The 13,927-nt window shown below is 35.9% G+C and overlaps 1 protein-coding gene across 6 annotated transcripts in view; it reads left to right on the forward strand.

The window, feature by feature from the left end:
• The window catches only part of ROCK1 (Rho associated coiled-coil containing protein kinase 1), a 73,331-nt gene that overhangs the window by 28,198 nt on the left and 31,206 nt on the right, over nucleotides 1-13,927 (forward strand). For all 6 annotated transcript variants that reach the window (XR_011902835.1, XR_011902836.1, XM_072329125.1 and 3 more), the window contains exons 3-11: nucleotides 2,778-2,878; nucleotides 3,616-3,753; nucleotides 4,942-5,117; nucleotides 6,561-6,645; nucleotides 8,354-8,498; nucleotides 8,791-8,929; nucleotides 9,483-9,574; nucleotides 9,792-9,951; nucleotides 12,286-12,352. Coding sequence is in view for 4 of the 6 variants with exons in the window: in XM_072329125.1 (XP_072185226.1) it covers nucleotides 2,778-2,878; nucleotides 3,616-3,753; nucleotides 4,942-5,117; nucleotides 6,561-6,645; nucleotides 8,354-8,498; nucleotides 8,791-8,929; nucleotides 9,483-9,574; nucleotides 9,792-9,951; nucleotides 12,286-12,352 (1,103 nt within the window). In the remaining 2 variants the exon portion in view is untranslated. The remainder of the gene's footprint in view (nucleotides 1-2,777; nucleotides 2,879-3,615; nucleotides 3,754-4,941; nucleotides 5,118-6,560; nucleotides 6,646-8,353; nucleotides 8,499-8,790; nucleotides 8,930-9,482; nucleotides 9,575-9,791; nucleotides 9,952-12,285; nucleotides 12,353-13,927) is intronic.

The raw sequence follows: 13,927 nt of genomic DNA on the forward strand, positions 1-13,927 counted from the left end.
CTCTCTATTTTTCCACAACAACAAGATATCCTTCTCATTCTTAATATTCTTAATGAATAATGTTGATTGTACTGATAGAGGTATTGCCTGCTTTTTTTATTTAAAAGCAAAATAAACAAAACCAAAAACCCACATCATTAAAGAGCAAAGTCGTTTACACTCTATCAAACAGATGAATTCTGGAAATGATGGCAGAAGTGTTTACTGATTCTAGACTTACTGCTGCCTGTGGATTGAATGGGCAGACCTTAGAATTAAATTAGGTTTTATTCAATTTTTTTCCAAGCTTAAACATTGTAATTACATGTTGTAATAAACCGTTTTTGTGGCAAATGCAAAGTAATTTCATTAAAATAACCTGATTTTTTTTCTTCTCTTCATTGAAATTGGTTTAAGTCACAATAATGAATTGGCGGTTTCATTTTATTCCCAATCTGTGCCAGTGTAAGCCCATTAGATATGGTCGGTGGCTCAGCGTGCATGCAAGCTGGTTGCTGGAGTGCCTGACATCTAATACTAAACTTCTCACAGTTCAAGCTATGCTTGAATTTGTACACATTGTTATGCAAACATATCACAGAATTGTAGGGGTTGGAAGGGACTTCTAGAGATCATTGAGTCCAACCCCCCTGCCAAAGCAGGCTCCCTACACCACGTCACACAGGTAGGCGTCCAGGCGGGTCTTGAATATCTCCAGAGAAGGAGACTCCACCACCTCCCTGGACAGCCTGTTCCAGTGCTCCGTCACCCTCACTGTAAAGAAGTTCTTGTGCACATTCGTGCGGAACTTCCTATGCTGAAGTTTCAGCCCATTGCCCCTAGTCCTGTCCCCACACACTACTGAAAACAGACCAGATTGTATACTCAGTTATTTGCAGAGAAGGTGTGGTGAAACTGCTGGAGAAAGGAGAAGTCGGATTAGGCAAAGGAAATTCTTATTTCAAAACATAATTTGAATGCAGTTTTTAAGAATAGTGAAGTTGTCAGAAGGTTTCAGAAGATCTTCCCTTTTGCATTTGGAGATGAGTGAAGGAAAGGAAAATGCTTGCTCACGGTCTGAGAATGTATATCTTGTAGGTGTGAATTTTTCTGAGTAAAATGTAACCTGAAGGAATTTAAGGGTAGAGAACAGACCAAATTATTTTCGCTTCAGACTGCTTTTAGAGATGTAATTTTGCTGTCACTGCTGGAATGTGAAAACAAGCTGTGCGCCTGTGAGCAGTGACCTTACAGGGAATGGTGAAATCTAGTTTGTCTCAAAATTCTTAGTTAAATAAATAAATTACTTTATTTAACTTAAGACATGCAGGAACATTTTATTGATGAATGGAAAGCCATTAAAAATATCTTCTTGCGGTATTGGCTATCCAGACAGTTTACACCATTGTTGTACAACTTAATTCTGATCTTTTACATTACAAATAATGTAAAAAAAAGCTTGCTTTATTTTATGGAGGACTTACTGTTAGGAGATGATTAGACAATAAGTTAACAGCGACTGGAAAATCATTGTCATGAACTGGATGATCTTGGAGGCCTTTTCCAGCCTCAGTGCTTCTATGATTTCATAAGAATTGCTGCATTTCAGTTCTCTGCAGTCCTACCCATCTCCTGTCATAGGTCAGTTTTTGCAGTGTGCAAACAAGGCAATGCATTTTATTTTAAATTACTGAATATTTTGATCCTTGTATGAAATATGTTGAAATCAGCTGGGGGCGTGTAGCATTGTAAAGGGATGGCTCCATATTAGTGGTTTGATGGAGTATTTATTCAAACAAAACTGCGTTTGTTCCTGTAGAATAATAAAATGTTAATGAATTTTAATCGTGCATATGCCACTTTGTTATAGTTAATGGCTAATGTATGCTGCAATCAAATGGAAGTTTTCTGTTGTCTGCCAAGTCTTTTTTTTGTTAACATGAGCTATAGAATTGACATTTCTTCTTTCTCTTCCCTTGTACTTCTTTCCAAGGTTTGCTGTAAGGCCTAGAATATTATTTTTGAAAAGAAAATACTGTTGTATAACTTGTTTTATTAGGAGTATTTTAGTATCTGTTCCTTCTTTTCAGAAATACTGAAACTTGAAGCTTTTCCATGTAATCTCATGCCAGTGTTGACCCACATGGATTAAAATAGACCGTTTTAATCTTTGACCAAATTTGGAATTAGAGTATCTGCCCACTGGGAGTTGGTAAATGATCGTAGTTTATAGAATGACAGGTTTATATAAATAATTACCATGTTTCCCACTGCGTGTTTTACATTAAAATCTCCTTTTTACAGTAAAAGGATTAATGAAAGTGCAGAATACTGAAAGGCTTTTTTTAAAAAATAGTTACTTGAAGTGTCTCTTATGTATTCTTAATAACATTTTCTCAGATGTATTGCATAGTTATCCAGAAATAGTCTTTTATAAAGGATCTACTTACAAGCAAGATCATACTGGATATGAGATTTATGCATAGCTGTATTTTTTTTGGTAATATAATTATTTAGAAAGAAATATTTAGAAAAAAAAAAGCCAAATGAAGATGTCCAGTAACTTGATTGTACCATCAGTCTTGTATTATGTTTATATCAGGTTTGGTTACTACAGTAATGAGAGAGTGAAGTCATGCATTCTGCAGGGGAGTTCCCAATAGGGAAGTAGGTTAAAATAAAATCCAAATCCTCTCTTTGAGGAGTTTGTCTTCCAGTAATGTTAAAAAATCAAAGTAAGAGGTGAATGAGTTTAATCAATTTGATATAAATGAAATGTGAACTTTTCTTTCACATAGATAAAGACACAGTAAATAAAATGAGAGATCTGCGGATGAAAGCTGAAGATTATGAAGTGGTGAAGGTGATCGGCAGAGGGGCGTTTGGGGAGGTTCAGCTGGTAAGTCCTGTCTCTATACATCAGAACGTCTTCTGTAGCATTTGCCTGATACAGCTGTTTCTGAATACAGAGTTCAGAAGATGGAGTCATATATTACATGTATACCTTATATTACTTAGATATTATACGTATGCATAGTATTATACATTATATTTTATATATGGAAATTTACCTCTTTTTATCCCATGGAAATGTTTTTGCGAATTACTGTACTCTCAGTCTGCACCTGTTTTGCACTATAAGTCATACTTCTATTAAGAAGTGGAATATATATTACTTGTAATTCGCAAAATCAACCTTTGCTTCTGCATTTATGGATGCTCAAACAGTCCTTCAGGACTCAAAGAATTTCTGCCAGTTCAGAACCTACACTGGGGTTTTGTTCAAGTTTCTCACAGGTGAGAGGAGATGTGTGCTGCTGATGTTACATCAGCAACTGGACTTGTTTATGCTGCTTTATTAAACTGAGAATTGGTGGTAGAAACCAGACATAAGCAGCAATTTTATGTTTGCTAATGATCTCCAAAATGCTTATAGTCTTAATAGTTTTTAAAAGGTGCCTCCACCATGTCCTTTTAGGGATATTCACCTACAAGTCATAAAACATTTGTTTTGCCTGCAGATGCTGTTGGATAGTTCTAGCAAGTATCTTAAGAGCAGGAAACATATTCAGTTATATTCTTCCTGTATTAATGTGGGAAACTAATGTATTTTGTATGTAACTCTTGTCGTCATAGGTAAGGCATAAATCGTCAAGAAGAGTCTATGCTATGAAACTTCTGAGCAAATTTGAGATGATAAAAAGATCAGATTCTGCGTTCTTCTGGGAAGAAAGGGATATCATGGCTTTTGCTAACAGTCCCTGGGTTGTTCAGGTACAGTGAGATTCCTTTAAAAAATATCATTTGTGTAGAACAGTTCCGTGATAGTGCTGCATGACTTGTATTTTCATGGTTTAGCTTCTTAAATTCCCTTTTTCTTACATTGATCTCTTGGAGAAATACACAACTTACAACAGGAATGCTGTTTGCAACAAATAGCATGTGTTGTACTTACTTCAGAACTGCTTTGCCGTAACATTTGCAAGATGAGCTATTCTGCTAATTATTAGAACTCTGTTAGATAGAAGTTAGAACCGGTGGGCCTGCTCCATAGTAATTCTTTGAAGCGGTCCATGTATCAGAAATATGGTTAAGATGTAGCTTCTGCATATTCCATTTTTTGTATATGCTTGACTAGAAATTATGCCTTCTCTGGTTACATTTTCCTCATTTCAGTGTTATTACAATGTTTGGAGAGTCATTGCTGCCTTTGAAGTTAATATGGAGGGTGCCTGAAGCTATCATCATATGTTTGTGTGCGCATGTTAACACATTTGTTTAAACTGTTCTTACCCTTAAGCATGTACATTTTTTTGTTAAGTTAGAATTAAACAAAGTCATTCAAGAGTGACCTAAAAATCATACGAATTTTACTGCTGTCAAAGAGGTAACTACATCACTGTCTGTCTAGGAGTGATTGTCCAACAGAATGTTTTATCATTTTCTGTGTTGAACAGAGCATTGACTACTGTAAGGGAAGTACTACCTTTTAATATTTGTTTTAAATTGAAGTTTACTTTCTAAACAATGGATACACTGACAGTAGAATAATAAATATTTACTGATAACACAAATAGAATCGGGAAGATGTTTGCAGTACGTTAATTTCATGTTTACATATTTGTCAGTTTTCATTCCAGGGAGTGAGGAAGCATTACGTTCTATTATGCAATGAACTCTCTTTGAAATTATCTCAATATTTATTGCAGCAAATTGTGATCTGGAGGCAGAACTCTACTGCTTTTGTAGTAATATAAAAGAATGGAAAATGCAGCAGAAATTGACTTGAGATTAAGACCTTTTCAGAAGGTCTAATGGATAGTGCAGAGCTGCTGCAGTAGTTGTAGCAATTCTGTTACTCTGTAAGTCCAGCGGCACAGGAATTCCATGGTTTTCCAACAAGCAAAAGATGAAAGATATCTGAAACATTCAGCGACTTGTTCTTTTATTTTCTTTTTACAGTTATTTTACGCATTCCAAGATGATCGTTACCTTTACATGGTCATGGAATACATGCCTGGTGGAGACCTTGTAAATTTAATGAGTAACTATGATGTTCCTGAGAAATGGGCCAGATTTTATACTGCTGAAGTTGTTCTTGCATTAGATGCAATTCACTCAATGGGCTTTATACACAGGTGAGGAAAAAAAGTATTTAATTCTGTCAGAATTTAATTGTTTAAGATAGTTTTAAATTTGCTAATTGCTAATGAGGTGGTGCAGTCAAAATAAAGTTTTTCAGTTCCTCTGTTCGGAGAGTAATAAAATTGTCCCACTTTACTAACAGACCTAACAGATGCAGACCTAAAGTGACATGAATAAGTTGACCCCAAATTATTTCATTTAACTTGATTAGAAAAAGTTGTTTTGAGAATTTGATAGTGGTAATATACACTATTAGTAATTAATAACTTTCAGCTCTGTGTTTAGAGCCTCACCTGGCATCAGTGAGCCATTCAACAAGAGACTGAACAAGGTTAGGAAAATCTTCCAGCCACCTATTTTCTTATAAGAGGCCAGATGGAAAACAGGCAGAAAGTAAAAAGGACTTAGCTTAGTTTTGTGGGTAAAGTCACTTGTCAGATAGATTTGAGATGTTCTCTGTTGATGTTTGAACTTCGTCTGTTTATCTTTTAACTATATTAACTAGAAGAACAAGGATAATTTCATCAACAGAAAATACAGGAACAGCTTGAGAAGGACATGGTATATATTCTGCATTTGTCATTTGGTCAGATCAGCTTTAACACATAAGTTTTTTGTTTAAAAAAAAAAAAAAAAAAAGCAAAGCACAAAGCTATCAACCCATTGCTTAAAACAGGATCTAGAGGATACCCTTACTATACTACATTTAATGAATGGTCTGGCAGAACCATTTGTGCATGTGTATTTGCATTCTTTAGAAAGCAGACAATTGCAGTTGTCAGCAGCACTGCAAATCTTTTCCTGAAGTTTTAGTATACTTTGAGGCTGACAGGTTTTGTTCTTTTTTTTAATTTGAAGAGTGAATGGAGGCTCATGAAAATGAGGGCTGATGTAACGACAGAGGATGTGGGAGGGGCTGAGGCTGCTTTCTTTACCTCAGCCTTCACTTGTAAGGTCTGCTCTCAGGCCCCTGTGCCAGGTGGCATAGTTTGGGGTACTGAAGCATTTCTGTGACAGAGAAAGATGAAGCTGAGTCTCACTTAGAGAGAATTGTTGTGTGGAAAAGGGCATACAGCAATACAGCAATTTGATGATTTATTTTTTATGTAGCTGAACTGGATCTTAATGGAGATGGGCTTAAACCACTCAGTGTTTTGGGTTTTGAAATTATTATTATTTTATTTTGGAGCAAGAGTAACATCCAGATTTGTGAAGTTCACTGACTTGAGGCTGTGCTCCTCCATTCAGTACCGCGTCTTAAAACGTTCAGTTCCACAGTCTGCATGTAGGGCATGATACTTTAAGAAGGAAAAAATGGAGGAAATGGTTGTGCTTTCAAGTTGTTTTACTTACTATGTTAGATCTAAAAATGGATGACTTCTACTGTTTTCATCAGTTAAACTGATCAGTTAATGCAAATATTTTTCTCTTTTCAGAGATGTGAAGCCTGATAATATGCTGCTAGATAAAGCTGGTCATTTAAAACTAGCAGATTTTGGTACTTGTATGAAAATGAACAAGGTAGGCTTAAGATTTTAACTTTTCTGTTTGTAAAAGGAAAGCGTATCTGAAAGTGAAAATAAAATAAACTGAAAACTTTTTAGTTTTGACAGATGTCATGACAGATGTCATGACAGATGTCCAAGATTCCCCTCTATTCCTGTTACTATTCTTTGTGCATCCTATTAAATTACAATATAGAATATGAAAATGGTTCTGGAAATAGGGACTGCATCAACTTCTATACACTTTCAGACTATTAACTGTCTCTAGATCCTTCTGGACTATTTCTTTAAGGTTTTGTTATCGAAGTTAATGTGAAAGAATGAGATTATTTCAAGATAGTTAGTCAGTGATGAAAGAAGCATAACTGTTGCCTTAAGTTGTTGAACCCCGATTATACTTTCTACCATATGCTGACCTTGCAAAAAGGTGAATCTGAAAGTAACAGGTTGAAGAATATAGTGGAATTATTTATTTTTCAAAATAAAATTAAAAAGTATTTCAAGTACCGTGGAACACTTTTTTTCCCTACACAGATTTGGTTAGTTTGTCAACCTGCACCTATGTACTTGAAAAGCAACCTGAAAGAGATGGTACGAATAGAGTCTGTGTAACATATACATCATGTTCTCAGCTTATTCTAGGAGCTTTGAATAAATCAATTCGTTTAGCTGTTTTGCTATAAGTAAAAGGCACCAGTAAAAACCAAATGCAGGTTATGTGCACAAATAGAAAAAGCTGTCTTAGGTTATAACCAGTCCCCTCCAGTTGAGGAGCAGAGAGATAATTTGACTTGATTTTGACTTAATGTAGATTTCTGAGGACTGCTTTTGCTCTTAACAGTGGGAACTTTTGAAATACAGACAAATATCCCAGTGCTTAAGCTTTAAGTGCCAAACAGAAGTAAACATATAGGAATTTGTATATTAGTGTCACAGAAGTAAACTTGTGTCAGTCGTGCTTTGCATTCTGTTCTGTACTAAACAATGCTAGCTGTGTGTTGAAGAGCATGAGTAAAGTAGCTCTGTGGAAGAGAAACTGGACTGTGTAGACAGGAGCTTGATACAGGTGCATTCTAGATTTACTGTGCATGCAACATTTGCTGTGTTATATTTCTTATTTATATATTCCTGTACCAGTTTTTCTACTGATCCATTTCTAGCAATACTATAGTGTTATACTGGAAGTGTCTGAATACTGGAAAGGGTCGTGTGATATCTGCTTCAGTGTTCTAGTTGCCATTACCAGTGTGATTACTCTGCTCTTCTGCCTTTCTTAGCAGTGTGAGGAATGTAAAACATTCTTCTCATCTGTTACACAATTTGAAGTCTCTGCTTCAAGTTTCAGGGCCTTATCTACGTTGCAGTCTTCCAAGCTTTAAGGATATTGGGTTGGAAGTGAAAAAGTTAATTTAGTTGGTCTTGACAGCAAAATCCCAAATGTTGGACTCTTACACTAACAGAGGAGCTTTCCTTGTTTACCCTAAGTCCTGTCAGTATGTAAGACATTCATACTTGCATGAGCAAGTAATCAAGTGCTTTGCTCTGGATTTAGTAGTTTAGCGATTAAAAATGTTTAAATACCCATTCAAATGTTCAAAGAAGAACATTTGTTAATTAAAGTTGATGTTGATTTATTGATGCTGTTTAGGCTGCATAAACTCTTGAAAATGGCTTGCAATTTTGGCCCTTACATTTGGGCCTGGCTATTTTCTTTCTCTTTGTAGGAAGGTATGGTACGATGTGATACAGCTGTAGGAACACCAGACTATATCTCTCCTGAAGTACTGAAGTCCCAGGGTGGCGACGGTTACTATGGACGAGAATGTGACTGGTGGTCAGTTGGAGTTTTTTTGTATGAGATGCTTGTAGGTGAGTAGTAGGATAACAAAAATGAGTTTTACTACTTAACTGTACTCTTAAGTTAAAGTAGCATTATTGCTTTAACTGTTTCAGTTATTTCTTTCCTGCCATAAGTTGTGATTTACTTATTGAGACATTCATGAAGCTTATTTTGGAAATTATTCTGTCACAGTTCTCAAATATTTGTCCTTGTCTGTTGTTCATTTAGTTGCTTACATGTATTGTGTATGTAATTCAAATGCTATGCATCAAGTCCACAATATTGATCTGTTTTTTAATGTTTGTCTTGTTGCCTTTTCAGGTGACACACCTTTTTATGCAGATTCTTTGGTTGGAACATACAGTAAGATTATGAACCACAAGAACTCCCTTACCTTCCCTGATGACAATGAGATCTCTAAAGAGGCAAAAAACCTTATTTGTGCCTTTTTAACTGATAGGTGAGATTTAAACTTTAATCAAAATGAAAGTAAGCTTTCATTAAGAAAGATTATCATGTTGAAGGAACGTTATGTGTGTGTATCTGTATCGTGTTGGTGTGTGCACCCTCTAGATGAAATGTGGGTGTTAGGTTTTTTAATGTTGTAGGTACGGTCCGATTGTACCCACACTACTTACTCATATAAGTATAACCTTTGCTTGAGACCTGGTGCTGCAATGGAAGGGGACTACTGCATTTGCTGAGCTGCATGGGATGCAAGCAACAGCACGGTCTCCTTGACAGCTGTCTAGGCAGTCTGTGATGATGGAAACAGTAGCAGCAGGAGTTCTTGTAGACAAGATTTCAAACCAGATTTTGTTCTGAAATGTACCTGTGATGTTGCTGTAGTTATTTTCATATTTGAAAGCTTTGAGGTATGTCTGTTTCTTGCCTTGGTGGGAGAGGTAATTATTTTCACTTTGTCACTACATGTGCTGTAGAGTGAATTTGCTTTCTTTTGGAATGATTTATGTCGTTGTCCATGCTATCCTGAAAAAATCACCTCTTTCCAGGGAAGTGAGACTGGGACGAAATGGCGTAGAAGAAATTAAACGGCATCTTTTCTTCAAAGATGATCAGTGGGCTTGGGAGACTCTCAGAGACAGTAAGTATAACGCTTTTCTCGGACACTGTGATCTGGCTTAGTAATGTATCATGTTAGCAAAACTACTGCCATATTTCTTTTCAGTGGAATTTAGTCTTACTCTGTAGCAAGGAATGAGGTTTCTTAGACACCAAAGAGACATTCCTCCTAAATTCTTAAATATTACTTGACCGATAAATTGATTATTAAAGTATAATTATTCCTCTTTTTTTCCTAGCTGTAGCACCAGTTGTGCCCGACTTAAGTAGTGACATAGACACTAGTAATTTTGATGATATTGATGAAGACAAAGGAGAGGAAGAAACATTTCCCATTCCAAAAGCATTCGTGGGCAACCAGCTTCCTTTTGTTGGATTTACATATTACAGCAACCGTCGGTATGTACAAACAAGCAATCTAGTGATGTATTCTCTAGTCAACGCTCCTGTCTTAACTCATACCAGCATATAGATAAAAGCCAAACAGATGCTTACTAATGAGTCAGAATCTTAATAAATTACACTTTGGCACTTTGATAGGTAATATTTCTAGTCATCGGTATCTTAAAATATCACACTGATTTTGGGAATGTCTTGTTCTCTGGTAAGAATATTACGTAGTGCTGCAGCAGAAACCGAGCAAGAATAATCATTGGCTGTTGTTGCTACAAGTCAGAGCTGCCTACAAGGCAGTGAAATATCCGGGTAGTCATGAATCAGGGATATAAATGTCACTTTTGTGGAAAAGTTCCTAAGTTTTATACAAGGATTACACGCTTTGCGTCAGTTTTGGAGTCTTGTGATAAATTAAAACCTGTCTTAACTTCTCCATGGGTCACTAGAAGTAAAATATTTTTCTTTTCCCTGTTATCTGTTATATAGTTTTTCTTTTTTAAACCATTCAGCTGCAGTCTGAGATTGTAATGTTTCAGTTTTTGCTGTTCCTTACAAAACTTTAAGTGACATCGGTTGAGATTATGTTGATTCATACTTTAACATTCATTATTATTGTAGGCACTGCAGATAGCTAAATCTATATTCAAAAAACCTTTTAACTTTCTTACTTTGAATGCCGCTTTTTATTGTTGTGGGTGTCAGTCACACTTAAAATGGACTAAGTCTTCTAGTAGAACGTGTCAGAAAAAAAACGACTATTAGTTTTAATAGCATTTCAAGATAGGAAAGCTTTAAAGGAAAATAAATCTTATTCAGCCTTGGATAGAAGATGGGCTGCTTTTCCAAGCTTGCAGTGAAATTCTTTACATCTCAGCAATGAGCTGGATTTTTCTATATAGTAAAAACAAGCTTTGCAGATAGTTTGTGTGAGTTCAACAGTCCAATAATTTTACCTATTGTTTTGACTTCGACAGTTTTGAAAGGTCTGAAATGATCGTTCCTAGCTGCTATGCCTGTGATCCTAATTTTAATTCCCTTTTTATATTGAAAGTAGTTCAAACATTAAATTGCATCTTTATTGCATGCTTCTTTCACTTCCCTTCTTCTTTTGTTTTTGTTTTTATTATTTCACATATGCTTAGAGTTAAAAGAAATGGGGATATAAGATGATGAGACTTACGTCACTAGAGGAAGTCATATGGTATTTAGTAAAGAATACTTTCTACAGCTGTAATCTCGTGATTCCAAACTAAAATATATGGTTCTTCATTACTGAACTTCACCTGTAGCACAGGTTTTGGAGTACTGGTTGAGAACAGTTTACAGCAATTTGTAGCTTTTGGCTTCTCTTCTGGATTGAGGTTATTCCTACTCTTCTCTGGTGCTGTGACTGCTTCAGTATGATATTTTTGCTGCTCAATAGCCCTGGTGTGCAAATTATGATAGCTTCCTGAACTTGAGACAGTCAGTCCCTTTTTAAAGGGAACTATCACGTTTTCTCTTTGTCATTTGGTTCTCTGTAAGCAGTCTTGATGTTTAATTTGACTTGTTTGCATATATCTTTGATGTTGCCCTCCTTGATATTTTGGAGAGGTTTTGATTCATGTGAAACGAAAGAGGATGTATCTGTCTTCCTCTGTTCATGTGCTGTAGTTTTCTTCCTCACATAATCTGATGTAGTTAAGAACCCTTCATATATCTCTACAGCACTTATCAGTCCATGAATGTTACACCCAATACTGAAGTAATTATCAGTCACTTGTACTTATTTGCCTGAATTTTTAGAATCACAACAAATAGACTTATGTGGTATTTTTAGAAGAGAGTTCTGTGAGATAGCACTCCAGGACAGCTTTGCGTGTGGAGCTTCTAATGACTTGGTTGGAAGTTATGCACACACGGTCTCTGCAGTTTGCTTCATTACTACTTGTTTCATAAGTGAGGGAATAAATATTTATGGGATGCAAGCCAGAGAGAGTATTGTAACCATGGAAAGGAAAGATTTTTTTAATAGTTATTTAAAAAAAGAGTGGTTGTATTAATACTTGGCAGAAATCCTTCTTTCAAGAGATCTGCTGCTGCACGTTTCTTTTTACTACTTGAAGCCAATTTTTACAATTAATTGTGCATGCGGCTTTTTTTGTTTATTTTTTGCTCAATTAAATGTGCTTAAATCTTGAAGTATGGTAAATAATCTGATTCTGTTACTATTTGGATATCCAGATTCTGAGACAAAAAACATAAAATTGGAAGGTACTATTTTTAGTGTGATTATATTCCGTGTTTCCGTTTTCCATTTAAACAGTTCTTAAAATAACTTTTAAAATGTTGTTGCAGGTATTTATCTGTCTCTGCAGAAAATTCCAACGATAACAGAACAGGCTCCAGTATGGATAAAAGCGTGGTATGTCTCCCTGATGTTTTGTTGTATCCCGGAGAGTCTGTTGCATGTATGAGTATAAACTGATTTCTAAATGGCTCGGACTGTTTTAGTGCTTTGAGGTAGAGGAGAGCTCTACATGGTATTGAACTGTGCTGGTTTAATTTGTTGGAAAAACTGAATTTCTGTCCTTCCTGAAACATTAACTTTAACAAATGGGAATCAAATGGTTGAAGCTGCATACTCCTGTGGGAGATGGCAGGTGAGGTAGCAATGCGGGAGTTCTCTTTTTCAAAGAAAATTTCCAAGCTTGGTTGTTGTGCTCCTTCTCAAGGATGCCCCTCAAGCTTTTGAGATTCAGGGCACCAAGAAGCTGCATTTATTTATATAGCAGCTGACCTGTCTGAAGGAATGAGCAGAAAAGTTCAGTGGCTCTTTTGGCTACTGCTTCCTAAACATCTTGGTTACCAGGATGTCAGGTTACCAGGAAGGTAAGCTGATATCTTAGGAGCAAGGCATGCATTAATTCTATGTAAGTTTTGGTGTAAAGTAAACTATTCCATGTGATATTTTTCAGGTTGTTTTTTCCCCCCCAATATAAATTGCTGACAAAAATGATAATAGACTCTAAATAACTCTTTTTGGCTTTGATTGATTTACTTACCTTTTCTCATCAGCATATGAGTGTTAGTGTAGCAAAATTAAAAACAGAGCTAGACTCCCACATATTAGTAGATACTTAAAGATCTACTCTGAGCTTGGGTTGACTTTAAAGATACTTACTAAATGGACTTTGCAGACTTAGTGGTGTGACACCTCTGTATAGCTAAAGATTCCTAGAGCACTGTCTGAACTGCCGGGGCTATTGCAGTATCTTGTGATTTTAACAGTTCTGGGAGGGCAAGCTCTGGAAGGATATGGGTGATAGTGAGGTCTAAATGAGTGTTAATCTTTACTATGGGGTATTTTTATCCTACAATTTTCTCTCAGCTGTTTTTCCTTTCATTACATGCTGCAATGAAAACGGTAATGTTAACACATGGTTAGCAAAATAATTACTTCTGGAAATATAACACAATGTAAACTATCTGTATTTGTGGTATAATACTGAGGATTTTCTCTGAGGAACTGAGTGCCAGAAATTTCACAAGTGTAAAGTCTCACAAAATCAGACCATGAAGTCAGAGAAAAATGGAGTTGACTATCCTCTAGCTGAATTTCAAACCTCTTTAACGTCTGATTATTTACTTTCATTTAGTGCTACCCTCAACTTCTGTGAGTGTTTCAGGAGGTATTAAGGAGATTAACATATATTTTTGCACTGGATCTTCAATTTTCTTCATTGCCCAGGGGCCAAAAGCAGATGCAAAATGCTTTAGTGATTTAAAAAATAAATAAAATGCGTCAACTTTGGGGGGATTTTTCTTGGCATCTCTGCTGTAAACAGAAAGTAAAATACAGAGGAATGCTTTTATATTAATTACAATTAACTCAGGATTTTCTGAAGGTATTATTTAGGTTATTGATATCAGATTGTGCAAAAGTGCTTTTGTCTTGAGCTTTTGTCTTGCCTTTTGTCTTGCACTAATGTAACGTGAC

Source organism: Excalfactoria chinensis, chromosome 2 (genome assembly GCF_039878825.1).
Source record: "Excalfactoria chinensis isolate bCotChi1 chromosome 2, bCotChi1.hap2, whole genome shotgun sequence".
Lineage (NCBI taxonomy): Eukaryota > Metazoa > Chordata > Aves > Galliformes > Phasianidae > Excalfactoria > Excalfactoria chinensis.